Source organism: Bufo bufo, chromosome 1 (genome assembly GCF_905171765.1).
Source record: "Bufo bufo chromosome 1, aBufBuf1.1, whole genome shotgun sequence".
Lineage (NCBI taxonomy): Eukaryota > Metazoa > Chordata > Amphibia > Anura > Bufonidae > Bufo > Bufo bufo.
In genome coordinates this window covers 589550100-589572554 of record NC_053389.1, presented here as the reverse complement: position 1 = coordinate 589572554, position 22455 = coordinate 589550100, and the positions used below count along the sequence as shown (strand labels likewise).

The 22455-nt window shown below is 44.1% G+C and overlaps 1 protein-coding gene across 2 annotated transcripts in view; it reads left to right on the top strand.

Annotated features, from left to right (window-relative positions):
• Positions 1-3395: 3395 nt before the first annotated feature.
• Positions 3396-22455, top strand: part of SLC35B4 (solute carrier family 35 member B4) — a 32363-nt gene continuing 13303 nt past the window's right edge. For both annotated transcript variants that reach the window (XR_005775282.1, XM_040413405.1), the window contains exons 1-7: positions 3396-3577; positions 7545-7658; positions 7742-7844; positions 11035-11084; positions 12416-12497; positions 16194-16254; positions 20627-20736. Coding sequence is in view for 1 of the 2 variants with exons in the window: in XM_040413405.1 (XP_040269339.1) it covers positions 3501-3577; positions 7545-7658; positions 7742-7844; positions 11035-11084; positions 12416-12497; positions 16194-16254; positions 20627-20736 (597 nt within the window). In the remaining variant the exon portion in view is untranslated. The remainder of the gene's footprint in view (positions 3578-7544; positions 7659-7741; positions 7845-11034; positions 11085-12415; positions 12498-16193; positions 16255-20626; positions 20737-22455) is intronic.

Genomic DNA, 22455 nt, shown 5'->3' with positions numbered 1-22455 from the left:
GAATATGAGACTTTGTAAGAAAATAAAAAAAATCATCATTTTCCGCTAACTTGTGAAAAAAAATAAAAAGTTCTATGAACTCACTATGCCCATCAGCGAATACCTTAGGGTGTGTACTTTCCGAAATGGGGTCATTTGTGGGGTGTTTGTAATGTCTGGGCATTGTAGAACCTCAGGAAACATGACAGGTGCTCAGAAAGTCAGAGCTGCTTCAAAAAGCGGAAATTCACATTTTTGTACCATAGTTTGTAAACACTATAACTTTTACCCAAACCATTTTTTTTTTTACCCAAACATTTTTTTTTTATCAAAGACATGTAGAACAATAAATTTAGAGCAAAATTTCTATATGGATCTCGTTTTTTTTTGCAAAATTTTACAACTGAAAGTGAAAAATGTCATTTTTTTGCAAAAAAATCGTTAAATTTCGATTAATAACAAAAAAAGTAAAAATGTCAGCAGCAATGAAATACCACCAAATGAAAGCTCTATTAGTGAGAAGAAAAGGAGGTAAAATTCATTTGGGTGGTAAGTTGCATGACCGAGCAATAAACGGTGAAAGTAGTGTAGGTCAGAAGTGTAAAAAGTGGCCTGGTCTTTCAGGGTGTTTAAGCACTGGGGGCTGAGGTGGTTAAAAATCGTTTTTTAGCAAAATCTACTGAACCAAAATTATTAATTTGATTATGTATCATGAGATCGCACTATAGGGATTATTATTAAAGGAAAAAAAAAAAACGGTTTAATGGGGTGACAGAAACCCTTTAAGGGCTCTTTCACACCTGCGTTATTGTCTTCCGGCATAGAGTTCCGTCGTCGGGGCTCTATGCCGGAAGAATCCTGATCAGGATTATCCTAATGCATTCTGAATGGAGAGTAATCCGTTCAGGATGCATCAGGATGTCTTCAGTTCCGGTACGGAACGTTTGTTGGCCGGAGAAAATACCGCAGCATGCTGCGCTTTTTGCTCCGGCCAAAAATCCGGAACACTTGCCGCAAGGCCGGATCCGGAATTAATGCCCATTGGAAGGCATTGATCCGGATCCGGCCTTAAGCTAAACGTCGTTTCGGCGCATTGCCGGAGCCGACATTTAGCTTTTTCAGAGTGGTTACCATGGCTGCCGGGACGCTAAAGTCCTGACAGCCATGGTAAGTGTAGCGGGGAGCGGGGGAGCAGTGTACTTACCGTCCGTGCGGCTCCCCGGGCGCTCCAGAGTGACGTCAGGGCGCCCCAAGCGCATGGATCACGTGATCGCATGGATCACGTCATCCATGCGCATGGGGCGCTCTGACGTCATTCTGGAGCGCCCGGGGAGCCGCACGGACTGTAAGTATACCGCTCCCCCGATCCCCGCTCCTACTATGGCAACCAGGACTTTAATAGCGTCCTGGGTGCCATAGTAACACTGAAAGCATTTGGAAGACGGTTCCGTCTTCAAATGCTTTCAGTACACTTGCGTTTTTCCGGATCCGGAGTGTAATTCCGGCAAGTGGAGTACACGCCGGATCCGGACAACGCAAGTGTGAAAGAGGCCTAAGAGCTTTCAACATGCGGAAGAAACATGTTTATTTTATATTACACCCTGTTACTGATGCAGCAATACTAATTACACAAGCCTGACATGCATAATAGACCTGGGGGCATGGATACACATATAGACAGAGTGCAGAGTCCCTCGCTCAGGTGTACTTCTAGTAAAACACACACACAGCCCTGGGGTTCTTAAATAGGGATTTCTGGTAACACAATTAGGGTCCATTCACACATCCGTATGAATGGGTTTGCATCCGTTCCGCAATTTTGCCGAACGGGTGCGGACCCATTTATTTCAATAGGGCCGCAAAAGATGCGAACGGCACATGGTGTGCTGTCCGCATCCGCACTTCCGTTCCTCGGCCCCGCAAAAAAAATATATATATAGAGCTTGTCCTATTTTTGTCACGGTTTCTATCACAGGGCCAGCCATATCCGGTCTGCAAAATGTGGAACGCACATGGCCGTGTTTTGCAGTCCGCAACATGTGAATGGACCATTACAGGGTCACTAACTGTTTAAACAACCTCTGATACGTCATAATAAGGGGAGAGAAGCGTTTATCTCCCCTTGTTCTAACCTTCGGCACTTCAGATATCTGAAACTACAACTCCCAGCATGCTCCATTCACTTGTATGGGAGTTCTTAACACAGCTAAGCACGTTTGCATGCTGGGAGTCGTAGTTTCACCACAGCTGCATCCCTGTTCTAGAGGTCGTTGGGTGTCTCAGCACTCAGACCCCCACCAATCTAAACTTTTGAGATCAACATTTGCCTTTATATAAAAAAAAAAAATTGAAAAGTTAGCGACCCTTTATGGTAGGGGTCCCCCTGAGATTCTCCCTTTCTACGCCACATACAGTGGGCTGCAGCTGTGTTACAGAATAAAGGTAGATGCACATCCAAGGAATGGGAGATTTATCAAACTGGTGTAAAGTAGAACTGGCTTAGTTGCCCATAGCAACCAATCAGATTCCACCTTTCATTTTCCAAAGGAGCTGTGAAAAATGAAAGGTGGAATCTGATTGGTTGCTATGGGCAACAAAGCCAGCTTTACTTTACTCAGGTTTCACTAGAAATGTCCTAGACAACCAGTCATACTGGCTTTGACTAAAACCCAAGTGGGGGAGAATTTGGCCACTTTCCTCCACCGTGAGGGGGGGAAACTTATTTATGTACTACACCAGGCACAACTGAAAATGGACACAAATCATTTTAATTAGGTCCACAAAAAGGCGCGCTCATGTGACTGAATTTCACAATTCTCTATGGTATACCATTTTCCCTCGGAGATATGCGTGGTTTCAGAGAACACTACTATATAGCACGGAAAGTATATTTACCACAATGTGTGTGGCCCTCATATATGAAGCTGATGGGGCCCTTAGCCCCAGGCACTTGATACACTCACATCTAGTCACAACTCAACTATGGCACTGACCTTCCAAACAAGGCACCACACAGAAACCTGAAGAACTGGCTGTACCTTAGACTAGCCATCCTTCACCTTACATTAGGGAGGGTTTTGAATTTCCTCTCAATCAGCCCCCAATGTACCTCACAACCCAAGTTCCCCACAAAAACGCCCCTAACCTATAAAAAATACCACACAGTACCCCTAGATTTAAAAAAAATGCCCCCCAAACCGCAGCATTTCGGCTACTTTCCCCTTCGTCAGGCTCACATGGGCTCCTCACGTGACCTCAACCCCCCCCGAGATCCCATACCCTCTCAGCCCAGCTATCAGTCGACGTATGACACCGTGAGGCGCATGCGCGGCGCTTCTTGGGACTTGTATTTCCCTTTCTTCTATACGGAAGTGCGCCTTGGTAACAGAGAAACTACATCTCCCAGAAGGCAGCGCGCTTCTGGCAGACGTGTTCCAGTGATTTCACCCATTCGTACAGTTTCAGCTGGCGTGTTCTGCGAGGACTGAGGGAGCCGGGTGTTATTCGGGTCACTTGCTACCATGCGCCCCGCTTTTGCCGTGGGTCTGGTGTTTTCTGGGTGCTGCAGTAATGTGGTGTTTTTAGAACTTTTGGCCAGGTGAGGAGCCCATTCATTAGCTGTGCTGTCACTATGATGTGTAACCCTGTGTATAGTCCAATGCCCTGTGGTGTACATGACTCAGTGTGAAGTAATCCCATACTGGTGACTGTGTGATCGTGTAATGAGAAGTGTGCCAGTCATTGCTGCTCCCTATTGTCCTGCACTAATAGGACCCCTTTACAGGGCATCTGTCAGCAGATTTGTACCTATGACACTGGCTGACCTGTTACATGTGCCCTTGGCAGCTGAAGACATCTGTGTTGGTCCCATGTAGATATGTGCCCGCATTGCTGAGATAAATGATGTTTTACTATATGCAGATGATCCTCTATGAGCAATGGGGGCGTTACCATTACACCTAGAGGCTCTGCTCTCTCTGCAACTGCTGGGCTCTCTGCACTTTGACAGGGCTAGGTGTGATGGCATTTTCACTGCCTGCAAAGGCGCTTCAGTTGCAGAGAGAGCAGAGCCTCTAGGTGTAATGACAACGCCCCCGTTGCTCCTAGAGTCATTTGCATATAGTAAAACTTCATTTTTCTCAGCAATGTGAACACATATGTACATGTGACCAACATAGATGTCTTCAGCTGCCAAGTGCACATGTAACAGGTCAGCCAGTGTCATAGGTACAAATCTGCTGACGGGTTGGAATTCCTAATTCATTCTAGAGATCTGGCATTTTGCAGTGGAAGATGTCCCCAGTGAATTATCCAGCTTGCCCCAGTTCCCATAGAAGAATGCTCAGCCATACCTATAGTACAGTAGTAGATACTGGTAAGCAGCAAGACGGCAGGGGTTCAGGGTCAACTGGGAAGACCCCAACCTACTCTTTAGGCTATGTTCACATGCACTTTTTCTAAAGCACCTGTAAAGGATCCTCTAAACCAATTTTTTTAAGACAACAACCAAAAACGACCTGTTTTCAGCTACTCATCTGCTACCGATGTTTTTTTTGCTGTGTGAACATAGAGTAGAATAGCTGGCAAAGCTGGTATAAGTTCTTATCCACACAGGGCAGATTTCATTCAGCTTGTGATTAAGGACTCATGCACATGACCGTTCCGTTTTTTTGTGGTCCGCATATTGCGGATCCGCAAAACACCGAAGCCGCCCATGTGCCTTCTGCAATTTGCGTAACGGAACATGCGGCCCATTGTAGAAATGCCTATTCTTGTCCGCAAAACGGACAAGAATAGGACAGGTTATATTTATTATTTTTTTTTTGCGGGGCTACGTAACGGAGCAACGGATGCAGACAGCACACGGAGTGCTGTCTGCATCTTTTGCGACCCCATTTAAGTGAATGGGTCCACATCCGAGCCGCAAAAACTGCAGCTCGAATGCGGACCAGAACAACGGTCGTGTGCATGAGGCCTTAGGCTGTGTTCACATCTCGACGGTGATCTGTTGAATCCGGCAATGCTGGATCTGGTGAACACGTGTTTGGCCGACAACTGTTCCTCCCAACTCCATACACATGCTTGCTCAGGGTCAGAGTGTGTGTGCTCTCAATGGGAATGGGGAATAAGCCTCTATCTGATACCTCTGGTGGTGGTTTATCTCCCTTGAGAACAGAAGGATTGGGCATGTTGAAATCCAACGACCCAATCCTTTTTTTCACCGACATTTGTTGTTGGTCTCCCGGTCTCGCCACAATCGTCAAGTTTAGCTGACATTTGTGTATTAAAGGGGTTATCTTGGAAAAGATAATGATGAGTTATCCTCAGGATAGGTCATCATTATCACATCAGCGGGGGTCGGGTCCTGGCACCTCCTGCCAGTCAGCTGTATCAGGGACACGCTGGGCTCGCCAGAGCTCTGCTGAGCAATGCAGGCTCCCAAGCACAGCGCTGTAAATTGTATAGTGGCTGTGCTTGGTATTGCAGCTCCAATGATTTGAATGGGTCTAAGATGCAACTAGACCACATGGCCCAGGAAGAGGCCGCAGCTCTCTAACAGCTTCTTCTAACGCCTGGGACCCCTGCCAATCTGATATTAATGACCTATCCAGAGAATAGGTCATCAATAGGGATGAGCGAATCGACTTCAGATGAAACATCCGAAGTCAATTTGCATAATACTTTGTATTAGAATGTATTGGCTCCTATGAGCCAAAGTTATTACTTTGCGAAGTATCGCGAGACTTCGCATAATAACTTCATAAATCCATTTCTACTGTAAAAAAACATTTCCTGAACTTGGGTTTCGATTCTAAGTGGTCCCTTGGAACCAAACCCGAGTTCGGGAATAGTTTTTTTACAGTAGAAATTGATTTATAAAGGTTTTAACTTTGGCTCAAAGCAGCCAATACAATCTAATACTGTACGGAGCGCTCGCTCCGTACAGTATTCAAACAAAGTATGATGCAAATCGACTTTGGATGTTTCATCCGAAGTTGTGTCGCTCATTCCTAATCATCAATATAAATTCCCGAATATCCTCCGTTATAGGATCTACACCCAGTTTTGGCTATAGTTTGCAATTGTGTCCAGTGCTGCAGTTCAGCCAATAGAAGTGAATGGAGTGGAGGTGTCATACATGGAGGGAGCTGGGACAGTCTAGTGCAGGGGTGCACAACCTGCGGCCCGCGGGCCGCATGCGGCCCCCAGAGCCATGGTTTGCGGCCCCCGCCCTGCTGGGCAGAAACACAGCTGATCCTGCAATCAGCTGTGTTTCTGCACAGAGAGCCGCACAGCAGATGGATCACAGGTTTTGCTCCTTCACTGTAGCAGAAGCGGAAAGGGTTCCCGGCTATTAGTGAGAGTGTGGAAGCCGAGGAGAAGACAGAAGCGCTTTATTAGCGCTTCTGCCTTCTCCTCTATGAGCGCTCTGCAGTGTGGACCCGGCAATCACGTGATCTCTGGGTGTCTCGGGAACAGAGAAGCGCTGCCCTGCCTTTTCGGGCCTGGTCATTCAAGCATTAACCAATAGGCGTCTTCCCCACCAGCAAGGTAAAGTGCTTACTGGTTACTGCAGGGCGCCTAGAACTGGATTGGCAGGAGATGGTAATAACCAGTGAGCTCTGTCCTCTGCAGTGAAGGAAAACGCTGATTTATAAATAGGAGGCAGGATGGAAGGAAATGTCGCAATTTTTCTGGTAAAAATGATTTTTAAAAAGTTCCTGTAGCATGGCCTCTGAAATAGAAGATTCATAATTACCTGCTCCACTCCGCTCCTCTGCGCTGCCCCCGCTGGCAGTGCATGGCCATGGTCACTTGTACGGCTCCAGTCAATGACTGGCTTCAGAAGTGACATGCTGCTTGTGGCCACATCACCGCCTAAGCCAGTCATTGGCTGGAGTGGTGTATGACCATGTCCATGCACTGCCAGGTGTAAACAGTGGGGGCAGTTCGAAGGACCGGAGTGGCGGGAGCAGGTAAGTATAACTCTTCGGTTTCAGGGGCTATGCTGCAGCACGGTATTTGGGACAATTACTGGGTACAAGTGTTCATAGGAGCGCTCATATCTTATATCTGGCCGGTATAATCGTGCAGCTGATCAGTCGATAAACAAGGAATTGCTCATTTGTCGGCTGATTTGCATATTTTATCAGGATGAAAGATGTCCGATTATCTGCAGCACGACTGTGGCAGCGATCACTCCTCCCCAGTCACTTTGCACTGGCTTGTGTAATAGGCAGATGAGCGCCAATCAATATTTTTTTTTATTTGCGGCCCCTTGAAATAGATCGATGTGAGAATGCGGCCCCCAGACCAAAAAAGGTTGTGCACCCCTGGTCTAGTGCATGCCCCTGCCTCTTTATGCCACTTAGCTTGGGGGTCATTGGTAGCGATAGGTCTTCAATGTAAAATCCTATAAAACAACTTTATAAGCTGTCTCGTACACATGGGGTTAAGTCTTTATATTGATCATTCCTCACTTTTCTCATTGCCACTTTGCTGTTTGCTGGTTTATATTATTCTATTACACCGATTTTTACTGCCACAATGTGTTTTATTTCTAGGAAGTTTCCAGGATGTGGAAATATAGTGACGTTTGCTCAGTTCTTGTTGATAGCCATAGAAGGATTCATCTTCCAGGCAAATTTTGGAAGGAAGCGGCCCCTGATTCCAATGAGGTATTACTTGTGTGTGTATATAAAGTATGTTCCTCACTTTTGTCATTACGTGTGTATTCACTATGTAATTATTTTGTTTTTAGGTATTATGTCATCATGGTGACTATGTTTTTTACGGTCAGCGTGGTGAATAACTATGCACTCAATCTCAACATCTCAATGCCACTTCACATGATATTCAGATCGGTGAGTAGAAGAGGGTGCAGCTTTCTATTCCGGTCCCTGGAAAGGGGTTTATTACTATGTAAAATGTCATTAAGGGGGTATTCTCTTCTTGCAAATTGATGGCATATCAATAGTATTTATTAACTCTTTGTTTGGTGTGGGTCTGTCCTAGTTTAGCGCTGCATCCCCTCTGAAGTTTTCCCTGCGCTTTCTGCCACCTGACTGGGGGCGCAGCACTAAAAAATCCTCTGTGATCCTTCATTCTCAGGAATGTTTGAAAATTGACATGACAAATGTATCTATCTTAAGGGCCCTTTACATGGGCTGAGAATTTTAAAGATAATCACTAATAACTGTTCGTAGGAACGCTCATTAGAGATTATCTGACGGTGTAAATGTCCTGCTGATTACCAGATCGTTTGTACGTACACAAAAATCATTGTTTTTCGGCAGCAGATTGTGCTGTGTGAACAAGATCTGCTGCCGACAAACGACGAGTCAGTATGGGAAAGAGCGGTGGCATTAGCAATTACCAGGGGCGGATTGGCCATAAACCCTATAGGGAAATTTCCTGGTGGGCTGATGCCCAGGCCACACAAAGCCGCCTTAATGGCCGTAGGCCAGGTACATAATGATCTGATGCCCAACGGTACTCGCATAATACCTTGATTACAGTACATCAGACCAGTAGTCCTCAACCGTTTTTGTACCAGGGACCGGTTTCATGTAAGAAAATTTTCCTGTGGACCAGAGCGGGGGGTGGGGTTGGGATGTTGGGGGCTGGATAAATCATGCACATAACAAAACACAGTAATTAATATTCCCATTTGGGCCCCTGATCAGTGACTTACAGGAGATGTCTTCTCTGACTGGAGCCGTTCTCTTTCCTTTTTTTTCTCAGTCCTGCACAGATCACTCTTCTTTGTGCATAATTGAACACACATATTTAGTATTAGTCCCTTCTTTTATGTCCTTGCTTAGTAATCATCCCCATTTTGGCCCCAGTAGATATAATCCCCCCCCCCCCACCCAGTAGTGTCTTTGTCACATGTATTGCCCCCCAGTAGCGGCCTCTTCACATATAATGCCCCCTAGTACTGGCTTTTTCACATAATGACCCACAATGGTGCCCGCTTTACATACAGTCCTGATCAAAAGTTTAAGACCACTTGAAAAATGGCAAAAAATCATATTTTACATTGTTGGATCTTAACAAGGTTCCAAGTAGAGCTTCAACATGCAACTAGAAGAAATGAGAGTGAGACAAAACATTTTTTGAGCATTCAATTTAATGAAAACAACGAATAAACTGAAACAGGCTGTTTTTCAGCTGATCCAAATTTTAGGCCTTTAAAAGGCCAAATCTGTGCAAAGATGTGGATTCATTGTCATTTTCTGTCAGGTAGTCACACGTTGTGATGGCAAAGGCAAAAAAAACTTTCCCTTTTTTGAACGTGGTCGGGTTATTGAACTGCATAAGCAGGGTCTCTCACAGCGCGCCATCGCTGCTGAGGTGGGACGCAGTAAGACTTGGAATTTCTTAAATGATCCTGAGGGTTATGGAACAAAAAAGTCAAGTGGAAGACCCCAAAAAAATTTAATCAGCACTGAGCCGGAGGATCCAATTGGCTGTCCGTCAAGACACTGGACGATCCTTGACCCAAATTAAGGCTCTTACTGGTGCTGACTGCAGCCCCATAACCATCAGATGGCATCTGAGACTGAAGGGCTTCAAAAACAAAAAACGTCTTCAAAGACCTCGTCTCCTTGAACGCCACAGAACTGCTCGTTTGGACTTTGCAAGAGAGCACCAAACATGGGACATTCAAAGGTGGAAGAAAGTTTTATTCTCTGATGAGAAAAAATTTAACCTTGATGGTCCTGATGTTTTCCAACATTACTGGCATGACAAGCAGATCCCACCTGAGATGTTTTCTACGAGCCACAGTGGAGGGGGCACCATAATGGTCTGGGGTGCTTTTTCCTTCAGTGGAACAATGGAGCTTCAGGAAGTGCAGGGGCGTCAAACGGACGCTGGCTATGTCCAGATGTTGCAGAGAGCATTCCTCATGACTGAGGGCCATCGTCTGTGTGGTAACGACTGGGTTTTTCAACAGGACAACGCTACAGTACACAATGCCGGCAGGACAAGGGACTTCTTCCAGGGGAATAACATCACTCTTTTGGCCCATCCTGCGTGTTCCCCTGATCTAAATCCAATTGAGAACCTTTGGGGATGGATGGCAAGGGAAGTTTACAAAAATGGACAACAGTTCCAGACAGTAGTTGGCCTTCGTGCAGCCGTCTTCACCACTTGGAGAAATGTTCCCACTCACCTCATGGAAACGCTTGCATCAAGCATGCCGAAACGAATTTTGGAAGTGATAAACAATAACGGCGGAGCTACTCATTACTGAATTCATGTTTGGAAGTTGGATTTCTGTTTTGGCGGGGGCTATTTTATTTATTTTTTGGAGGTGTGGTCCTAAACTTTTGATCAGCTGAAAAACTGCCTGTTTTCAGTAAATTTAATGCTCAAAAAATGTTTTGTCTCACTCCCATTTCTTCTTGTTGCATGTTGAAGCTCTACTTGGAACCTTGTTAAGATCCAGCCATGCTAAATATGATTTTTTGCCATTTTTTCAAGTGGTCTTAAACTTTTGATCAGGACTGAATAATGCTCCCCGGTAGTTACTCTTTACAAACAGTTGTGCCCGACAAGCCCCCCCCAGAAGTGTCTCTTTACATATAGTGCCCCCCAGTAAATAATGCACCAATCCCTCCTCCATACTACCCCCAGTAGTGTTCACAAACCAAAAAGAACAAAATGCCCATTGCTGTCTGCAATGCAGTCCTTTTCCAGCTTGCTGCCTGCAGTGACGGTAGAGGCAAACTTGTCACCTCATTGCTATGACTAGTAGACCTGGACATGTACTTGTAGCGCAGCAGATGTTAAGGACGATATAATACTGCTGTATAGAGCTTCCCACTCACCCCTCGGACCTGTCATGTACACACTACAGCCATAGGTAAAATTGTTTTAGTTATTGTTTTTACAACTGATCCGTGGGTCAGAAAACTGTGTGAGAACTGTAAATTAAGTACATTGTAATGCTACAATTAATCATCAACCCCTATAATGTGCAATGTATTATACCCTTCACATATGTATCATAAATCATGGCTTATTCATAAGTTATTTCTTTTCTAGGGATCATTGATTGCAAATATGATCTTAGGTATAATTATTCTCAAGAAGAGGTAAGTTCTGCTTAATCCATTACTACTTGGGTATGGTGTAGCCTAAAGGGGTTGTCTACACTTGGATCTGATAACCACTATGCTACATACCTGTGCTCCTGACCATAAAAAAAAAAAATGACTCGCCTGTCCCTGCCGCTGCTCCCAGGAAGCAGCTGGGTCCTGTTACCACTATGGCCAATCTCAGGCCTCAGTGGTCGCATTGACTTGAATAGTACCTCACAGATGTGACATAATGTTCAAGCCGATGTGACCACTGAGGACCTGTAATTGGCTGCAGCAGTCATTGGAGCCAACCACTTCCTGGGTCCCATGAGTTGTCTTTTTTATGTTCAGGGGCACAGGTCTGCAGCATAGTGGTTATTGGGTCCAAGGCCGGACAACCACTTTAAGAATGGTACAGTAAAAACATTATGCTGCGTTAGAAAACTGACATCCAAAGACTCTTCATCCATTAGTGGCATTTTATTTTTTCACATTCATAAATGTAATTTGTGTGTGGTCATGGGCAGCTGCCTGGCATTCAATAGTTTGCCCTTTACTTTGGGCAATTGTTCTAATTTTGAAAAGGGGGGGTATTGTGTGGGCAATATTTGAAGCCAGTTCCTCTTGATTTTGCACTGGTATAATGTGCTGCTGTGCTGTGCCTCCTCTGCTCTCCAGTGCTGCCAGCAACTAGTGAGGGAACCAGTAGCCAAAGGCTGCAGCATGGCAGCAGTATTCTGTGCATCAGGATGAGGAGCAGCCAAGCGCTAGCTGAGAGAGAACCCGCCATGGTTGTGATATGCTTCACCAGAGGCTGATTAGTAAGAGCATAGAAGGTTATTTTACTGAAATTGTGTATACAAGGTCAATGGATTTGGGGAATAAATTAATTTGTAAGGGGTTGCCACATTCCAGATGCACTGCAGCCAAGGTACAGCTGGCATGGGGTGTTTCCTTTCTGCTGCAGCTGGTGGCAGTTGAAGTAGAGAACTGAGCATGTGCTTCCATCTCAGTGATCAGGACAGAAAAATTAGAAAAGGAGCAAACAGCAGGTGGTGCTATACAGAAAACCCGAGTTCGGGAAATGTTTTTTTTACAGTATAAATCAATTTCTGATGATGTTAGGTGAAGTCTCGCGAGACTTCGCGAAGTAATAACTTCAGCTCATCGGAGCCAATAAATTTGAATACTGTTCGGAGCGCTCGCTTTGTCCAGTATTGAAACGAAGTTTTATGCGAATCGACTTCGGATGTTCCATCCAAAATTTATTCCCTCATCCCTAATTATAGTACTTGCCATATTTTGTATGACACTGTTTGATATACATTTTCAAATTTACTTTTTAGGTACAGTGCTTCCAAATATATGTCCATTGTTTTGGTGTCTTTGGGGATCTTCATTTGCACATTGATGTCTGCAAAACAAGTGGTAAACTTCATGTATCTATCTGTCTCTAGTTCTGTCTGTCCAATCTATCCTGTTGTGCATTTATCTAATTTTCTCTGAAAATATTGCTGTATGTATTTACCAGGAATAAAGAACTAGTCTTGTGAGTGCAGTGTTAAAGGGAACCTGTCATGTTGAACATAGCATTTGAGCAGCAGGCAGCATATTATAGAGCAGGAGGAGCTGAGCAGATTGATGTATAGTTTGATTGAAAAAGATTCAGTAAAACTTGTAACTTATATTCCTGTTCATTCTGGACTTTGAAGTCCAGGAGACGTTCCTATCAGTGACTGACAGCTATCTCTGTATACACAGTCATAGAGGGGAGGATGTCAGTCACTGATAGGACCGTCTCCTTGTCTTCAAAGTCCAGAATGAACAGGAATATAAGTTACAAGTTTTACTGAATCTCTTTCATTCAAACTATACATCAATCTGCTCAGCTCCTCCTGCTCTATAACGTGCTGCCGCTCAGACACCAGGTTTAATGTGACAGGTTCTCTTTAAGCCTTGTTCACCTTGTTTTGTGCTCAGAAACCGCCTCTAATTACCAGCGGGAAGCCACAATACTGTCTGTACCACTGTGGATAATTTTTTCCAGGACCTGCAGATTAGCAAATTGAATGGGGGTAAAGCCGGAGGAGGATCTGCTGCATTCGTAACGCAGAACTCATATGCTAAGAGGAATATTCTGACATGAGGCTTATATGGCATATTGTATGGAAATGTGCCTCTCCTCACAATACAAAGGACAAAAGGGTCCTGGTGCAGCCGGCTGCACACAGCAGACCATGGCCACATGAAAAATCTGTGGGTGTGGCATGCCCTGTGTTGCCGTTGCCATACACACCGCATCCTGTTTGTCCTTACCCTTAACACAGTTGACATTGATAGAGAAGGTCAACTGTACACTTTTGTCATAGGAAATGTGTGTAAGAGTTATCCTGGGCTTACCTCCATTATACTTGAAGAGGATGAGCAGAACCTTCTGCTGTATTTTACTGCTAATCTAAGGTACTTCTTTAAAGGGGTTATCCAATCCTAAAAAAAAAAAAAAAACATATGCCGGGCCCCCCAAGCTGAGTATACTTACCCGGGTCCCCACTCCCTGCGCCGCTCTTGGTCCCCACACCGCAGCTGCAGCTTCTTCCCGTGCACGGATGAAACATCTGGTGTCGGGGGAAGGGGGGGGGGAGGGAGGTAGGAAAACCGCTAATGGCAGGCGGAGATAGGATTGGATAACCCCTCTAATTGATATACTTCATTTTGCTCATGTTTTACCTTGTATTCCACTTTTTCCTTTGATGGCTTATTCAGGAGCCTTGTATTTAGCACCAAAAGCAATGCAGGAAAACTTTTTCCAAAATAGAAAAGTGCTGAAAGAATCTGATTCCATTATTGGCAGCTTCTGTATATCGTGGTGTTTACAGAGATATGAATATGCCCTTTGGAAACATAGACCCATATAGGCGGCCCAAGTGGAAAGACCCTCAATCATCAGGCTGATATTTATTTATTTATTTATTTATTTATTTTTTTGCAATGTTTAGCTAATTCTCTATTTATAGAAGAAACGAGGGGGCACACACACCAGGGAAACACTAGATGGATGAATAATTTGATGTTTAATAATTAATACTCTAAAAACAAACCCCTAAAATCACATAAAACGTACATCAAATAACTACAATAGCAGCCTATATCATGTACATATGACGCCACAAATATGGTAACAACTGTGCAGTCGGTATGGTGGTAAGCCACTGTTATGGGTACAATATGTTGAAGTTCAATGTGTGACAGTTCATCCAAACAGTGTCCCAAATCCTACGGTGCTGCACAGTAGTAGTGGTACTATAGGAAGTCCTCAAAATAGCCCCAACAAATGTATCAGATGGGGCAATGAAAATGACTATATGTCAATGTCCGGTGTTTGAAAGTAAGTACAGAGATGCGTACGGCTGAAGCGCATAGGCACTAGCCTCCAGATTACTTACAGTGTCCAGCCGCTTCAGGTCTCCCGGTCTCACCCCTCCTTGCTGCCTAGCCGCAGCGCGATTTCCCAGGTGGCCGAGCACGGCCGTCTGTGGCGTCCCACGTGACCTGGTGCTCTGGGGTTCCGGGCAGACGCTTAGATGACGTCACTGCTTTGCGGCGGTAATTTTGAATCTGGATCTGGATCTCTTGCGCTTTCAATTTGAAGTATAGTTTCTTCGTCCTTTGTCTTCTCTTTGAATCCACGCTCACTCTGTATGCCAGACGCGTTTCAGGGTCTTACGCCCCTTCCTCAGTGGCCACCGAGTGAGTGGATTCTCACTCCTTATATATGGTATTGGCCCACCCTCAATTATGCTTTGTTCAGCTTGTTGCAATATGTGGGATGGATTTGATTACTGCTGCATTTCTACTAACAATTTAAAATGTCACATTCAAGTTAAAAGCCTGATATATAATAAATATTACTCCCCTTAAACAAATACAACATTAAAATGTCTTAAAAATGTTTTTGGTGTAGGACTGCAGGCTTAAAACTGCATTATGAGGAAAATCGCATTAAAAACGCTTCAAAAACGCTTCAAATTAACCTACACCAAAAACATTTTTAAGACATTTTAATGTTGTATTTGTTTAAGGGGAGTAATATTTATTATATATCAGGCTTTTAACTTGAATGTGACATTTTAAATTGTTAGTAGAAATGCAGCAGTAATCAAATCCATCCCACATATTGCAACAAGCTGAACAAAGCATAATTGAGGGTGGGCCAATACCATATATAAGGAGTGAGAATCCACTCACTCGGTGGCCACTGAGGAAGGGGCGTAAGACCCTGAAACGCGTCTGGCATACAGAGTGAGCGTGGATTCAAAGAGAAGACAAAGGACGAAGAAACTATACTTCAAATTGAAAGCGCAAGAGATCCAGATCCAGATTCAAAATTACCGCCGCAAAGCAGTGACGTCATCTAAGCGTCTGCCCGGAACCCCAGAGCACCAGGTCACGTGGGACGCCACAGACGGCCGTGCTCGGCCACCTGGGAAATCGCGCTGCGGCTAGGCAGCAAGGAGGGGTGAGACCGGGAGACCTGAAGCGGCTGGACACTGTAAGTAATCTGGAGGCTAGTGCCTATGCGCTTCAGCCGTACGCATCTCTGTACTTACTTTCAAACACCGGACATTGACATATAGTCATTTTCATTGCCCCATCTGATACATTTGTTGGGGCTATTTTGAGGACTTCCTATAGTACCACTACTACTGTGCAGCACCGTAGGATTTGGGACACTGTTTGGATGAACTGTCACACATTGAACTTCAACATATTGTACCCATAACAGTGGCTTACCACCATACCGACTGCACAGTTGTTACCATATTTGTGGCGTCATATGTACATGATATAGGCTGCTATTGTAGTTATTTGATGTACGTTTTATGTGATTTTAGGGGTTTGTTTTTAGAGTATTAATTATTAAACATCAAATTATTCATCCATCTAGTGTTTCCCTGGTGTGTGTGCCCCCTCGTTTCTTCTATACATTTTTGCTTTCTTTGTGGTCCTGAGGGTAGGACTAGAGGGTGAGCACCTATCCATACGTGATAGGGGTGAGCCGCTGTATCCCAATTTATAATTCTCTATTTAGTGTGCTATGAATTCTTTCTTCTTTCTATTTTTAAGGCATCCCATTCAACATCAAGTGAGGAAGATGGTTTTGCAAACTTTCTCTGGTGGCTTTTAGGTGGGTCTTCTTTGTAGTCAGACATTTTTTTTAACTTGTTTTTATTGCATTTGTTCAATAAAACAATACAAACAACAGAACATATACACTGCGCGCATCGAAGACATTCAGTAACACATGTCTTACATTGGTATGGCATCAAAGACAGTAGAGAGTTATAGCCTGAAAGAAATTATCACAGTCCCATAAAAAATCTAGTATCATTATAACTATCTCTCAGGACCTGGAATGTATGGCTGAGGACACAGAATGAACAGAGTGAGTTCATGAAGAGGAGAACCATGATCCCCATATCTTAGTAAACTAAGAAGCACACACACTATTTACTCGAGCCTTCCACTGAGATAGAGAAGGGTATCTTTCTCCCACCCATCGAAGCACGACTGCATTACATGCTAGACAAAGGGTTTAACTTAGAAAAATCCTGGTACAGTGAGGATATAGAGCTTCATCCCGAATACCAGACGGACGGTTGAGTTAAGAGAGAGAGGAAGAATCAGAATCTCAGATAGGAACTTAGTAACTTCCTCCCAGAATGTTTTAAGATAGGGGCAATCCCACATCAAATGCCAGAAATCAGCCCTGTCTGCAGAACAGAGATGACATCTAGTATGTGAAAGTGTGCCCATTCTATATAATATGAGAAGGTGTCTGATAACTGTGATGAATAATGCAGAGCTGGATAAACCTATTGTTAATGGAAGGAGAATCAAAGAGGGGTCCAAGAGGTCAAGTAAATCATCATTTAAGAGTAGAGATCAAGGCCCTCCATCAATCTCCAACTACAAGCTCAATTTGACTCCTAATAAGTATGTATATAGAGTTGAGCTAAATCCACATGGGCCTTGGGGTCGAAATAGTCTAAATACAAACTACAAATTGGCGTGGTATTAAAAAGCAGGAAGTGCTCAACCCCATATGCAGTGGTGCATCTATAGCGGGGGGGGGGGGGGGGGGGGTGCAGATCCTGCACTTGTGGTCCGCTGCTAATGGCAATCCACAAAAAATGCATACAATGGAGGATGCCCGCAGCGGACCACAAGTACCACAATGAACATCCTACACAGGACAGCAAATGTGTGGATGCGATAAACAGTAAAAATAATATAACAATAACAAAGACAGGTGCACTCTGCGGTCTTACTAACCGTTGGTACTGATGTAAAATTGAGAGATTAGCCAGCATATCCTACTGTGGAGGACATTTCTGAGCCCGAGCAAGGTTTCTCAAGTAGCTCGGGACCTAACGCTAAACCTACCTGTGCCGTATGGGCAATACCAGGAGCCAGTGGGCGAATTACAGAAGCACAAGGCCTGACTCACGGCAATCTCCCAGTTACCTCCCGAATGTGACCATGCATACAATGGGAGGAGGGAGAAGAGCTCTGAGCCCCACCCAAGACTGGCTGATATAGCCCGGGCCTCACATGTGCACCAGAATGCTGCCTGTAGATGGAAATAAAGGCACATTCAGACTAGGAGTTTTTGCAGCTCCAATAAATTTAATATACAAACTACAAATTGGTGTGGTATTAAAAAGCAGGAAGTGCTCAACCCCATATGCAGTGGTGCATCTATACCGGGGAGGGGGCAGATCCTGCACTTGTGGTCCGCTGCTAATGGCAATCCCCAGCAAAAATGCATACAATGGAGGATGCCCGCAGCGGACCACAAGTACCACAATGAACATCCTACACAGGACAGCAAATGTGTGGATGCGATAAAAAGTAAAAATAATATAACAATAACAAAGACAGGTGCACTCTGCGGTCTTACTAACCCTCATACTTAAGTAAAATTGAGAGATTGGCCAACATATCATACTGCGGAGGACATGTCAGCCCGAGCACCGCACCAGGGTTTCTCAAGTAGCTCGGGACCTAATGCTAAACCTACCTGTGCCGTATGGGCAATAAGATTGCTGTGAGTCAGGCCTTGCACTCCTGTAATTCGCCCATACGGCACAGGTAGGTTTAGCATTAGGTCCCGAGCTACTTGAGAAACCTTGACGCGGTGCTCGGGCTCAGACATGTCCTCCACAGTAGGATATGTTGGCTAATCTCTAAATTTTACATCAGTATGAGGGTTAGTAAGACCGCAGAGTGCACCTGTCTTTGTTATTGTTATATTATTTTTACTGTTTATGACATCCACACTTTTGCTGTCCTGTGTAGGATGTTCATTGTGGTCCGCTGCGGGCATCCTCCATTGTATGCATTTTTGCTGGGGATTGCCATTAGCAGCGGACCACAAGTGCAGGATCTGCCCCCTCCCCGGTATAGATGCACCACTGCATATGGGGTTGAGCACTTCCTGCTTTTTAATACCACACCAATTTGTAGTTTGTATATTAAATTTATTGGAGCTGCAAAAACTCCTAGTCTGAATGTGCCTTTATTTCCATCTACAGGCAGCATTCTGGTGCACATGTGAGGCCCGGGCTATATCAGCCAGTCTTGGGTGGGGCTCAGAGCTCTTCTCCCTCCTCCCATTGTATGCATGGTCACATTCGGGAGGTAACTGGGAGATTGCCGTGAGTCAGGCCTTGTGCTTCTGTAATTCGCCCACTGGCTCCTGGTATTGCCCATACGGCACAGGTAGGTTTAGCGTTAGGTCCCGAGCTACTTGAGAAACCTTGCTCGGGCTCAGAAATGTCCTCCACAGTAGGATATGCTGGCTAATCTCTCAATTTTACATCAGTACCAAGGGTTAGTAAGACCGCAGAGTGCACCTGTCTTTGTTTTTGTTATATTGAAATATTCCAATCAGAGGGTATTGAGAAATAACTAGAGAGGTACCTGAACATTTTAGGGTTCATTTTTCAAACTGGTGCAAGGTAGAATAGGTAAACTAAGATAATGGGCGAGCACACTTCATTTGTATCATATAGTGCATAAAATTTAATTAAATCCGATAGGTCAACACGTGATATAGATAAAATCAGTCATACAATAAAATAAAATACAATAAAATGCTAAAACCAATAAGCTTGGATTGATACACTTGAATAAATACCACAGATAAATAGGATGGTTTGCACAATATGGTGAAGTCCAATTAGTAGTGTGTGGACCAAGGTATCATATAAAAGTCCATTAATATGATAGAATATCTTAAATTCTCCTATCCAGGAGATCTTTGGTCACAAGTCTATTTCATAGGTAGTGCACCAGAAGTATGTGCTGGTGTTGTAGCTCCGATATGAAAAAAGGATATCCTCTTACAGTCTCTGGCCGACTGCATAAAGTAAACTCCTGTATATTTCCTCAAACCTTAGGTGCTGGTTTCTATGTACCAGTTTGCTGGATAATATTACAAAGTCCTGTAGTCACTGTGGATATAGCGACTTATGTATATAGTGCTTCTTACCTCCCTCGTGGTGGACGGGTTATTTCCAGCGTGAGTCGGGCGACGCGGAATACTGCCGGGAGGTGCAAGGTAGAACTGGCTTAGAAAGCAGTTCAAGGTAAATAATAGAGTCTGAAAATTAGTCAAAAGAATGAAGAACATTGGTGTTGTAAGTTTTGCTAAGGGTTCCAGCACTGGAAACAGGCACTTAATTTACAAAGCTCTATAGACTGTGTAGTGGCTGCTCCCATTCAAGTGAATAGGGCTCACTAATGAATGTTTCTCAGTACTAATTCTAGTGCTGCATCCTGTGGATGAATCTGGAGCGCACTGCACTGGGGAGAGTTACTGGAGCACTGTTCACACTTTGTGCTCATACTAATGTATCTCCTCCAGTGTCATTGTTAATATATTGCCACTTCCTCCTAGCAGTAATCCCGGTGACGTCACCAGCACAAATGAGCGGTCTTTACCGCTGCCCATTAGTGTCAGTGATGTCACTGGGATCACTGCTAGGAAGAAGTCTCTACCTATCTCATACTGAGAAAAAGCCTGTAAACAAACAGCCCTTGCTCTACTCTATGCAGCGCAGGGAAAGAGGGAGCATCGGAGCTAGAAATGCTCCACTCCTACATGGTAAATGAGTGAAGGGGAGCTTATGTCCAGGTTCGGCTCTGAACCCAGACAACCCGTTTAAGCCCTGGGCATTGCATATTTTGATTTATGTACTTTACACTGCATTTATTCCAAAAAGTGTGACTATTATATTGTGTGTTTTCAATTAAGAACATCTCATGTATCTGGAACTTGTCTCTGTTCTTCCTGACATTGTAAAATGGAATGAAATGAACTAAGAGTAGAATGAAGCAATAAAACTGTCAAAAATGGTTAAATGTCATATTAAACACACTATTACATTTCTTCTTAGAGCAGAATTTCATTAGGGTTATCAGTTTAAAACATGAGTTGTTAAAATGTGTCATAATGAAGGTTTTAATGACTATGCTTCTGCTGTGCTCCATAGGTGTTGCTGCTCTGACCTTCGCTCTTTTACTGTCGGCCAGAATGGGGATATTCCAGGAAACACTCTATAAGGAATATGGGAAACATTCTAAAGAAGCCTTATTTTATAATGTAAGACTGTATATAAGGAACATTTCATGTTAAGCTAATCACTGTCAAAAAGAAGATAATGGAGATGTGCAGTTTGCATCATTATCCTCCCCAACTCTCATTAAAAAATTACACTACTCACAAAAAGTTAGGGATATTTGTCTTGTGGGTGAAGTTTTAGGATGAACCTAAAATGCACTCTAACCTTTACAGGTGAATTTATTTGTGCATTAAAAAGTTTAGAGAAGGTCACATGTCCAACTGTTCAATGTTTCAGTACTTTTTGCCCAACTTGCTGTTCTCTAACAAGGAGCTTAACAGCAAAATTATAAACAGGTGTTTGATCCATGAATCGTCCCCAATAAATTTCCTGGTTAAATTAGAATTGGTATTTAAACAGTCCTCCTCATCATGCTGTTCATATTTTGACATCATGAGACCAAGACGACATCTAACAGTTGATCAACAGTACCTCGCCATTGCGAGGCTTCAAGCAGGATGTTCTCAGACGGAAGTAGCCACTGAGCTTAGAGTGTCACAGAGTGTTATCAGCAGGTTATATCAGAGATACAGAGACTCGAAGAGTCACAGAAAGGCATAGAAGTGGACGTCCTTTGGCCACATCCCACACTGATGACTGCTTCATTGTAAACAATGACCTGCGGAATTGGACTATGAATGCCACACAACTCCAGGCACATTTAAAGGAGGTGAGAGGCACCCAAGTGTCACGTCGGACCATTCGAAACCGCTTACATCAGCGTGATCTGCATGCTAGACGACCTGCAAGGGTACCTGACCACAGGCATCATCGTCTTGCATGGGCCAGGGAGTATCTACGCTGGACGAGGGACCAGTGGGCTTCAGTGCTGTTCACTGATGAAAGTCGATTCACGCTGAGAAGAAATGATGACAGCCAACGATATTGCAGACGTCAAGGAGAGCGCTATGCATCAGCCACTCTTGTCACCAGACGAGCCTTTGGTGGTGGTGGGGTTACAGTGTAGGCAGGTGTGTCTAGTCAATACAGAACTGTCCTACATTTTGTGAATGGTACAGTGACAAGACCATACTACTTCAATAACACCATTAATCCAGTCATTGTGCCTCTTCATGAACAACACAGGCCTTATTTAATCTTCACAGACGACAATGCGTCATCTCATCTAGGACTCATCATTAGGGAATGGGTGCTGGAGACTGGGAGACCTCAAACGGAGTAGCCTGCACTTTTTCCAGACCTGAATCCCATTGAAAACTTATAGGATCAGCTCAGTCGCCGTTTGGAGGCTCGTAGCCTTGTACCCAGAACCTCAATGACCTGAGGGCCGCCCTTCAAGAAGAGTAGGATGCCATGCCTCAGCAGACAATAAGTCGACTTGTGAACAGCATGAGACGTCGTTGTCAAGCTGTAATTGATGCTCAAGGCCACATGACAAGTTATTGATACACTGCCATTTTTTGTGGGGGTATACCCACCACTGGTTTGGGCTTTTGTTTCAATAAATAGTTTGAGATGAGAATCACCATTGCATGCTTCCACTTAATTGCCCTAATTTCATGATATAATATCACTATAGCGTGACCTTTTTACATTTTCCATAAATTTCACCCAAAAGCCAAATATCCCTAACTTTTTGTGAGTAGTGTGTGTTCAAGGTTTACGTAGGAATTGAAGAGAGACCGTTCTCCTTGGTTGTGTCTAAAATAAATTCTGGATTTTGTAGTAATATAGGAAGA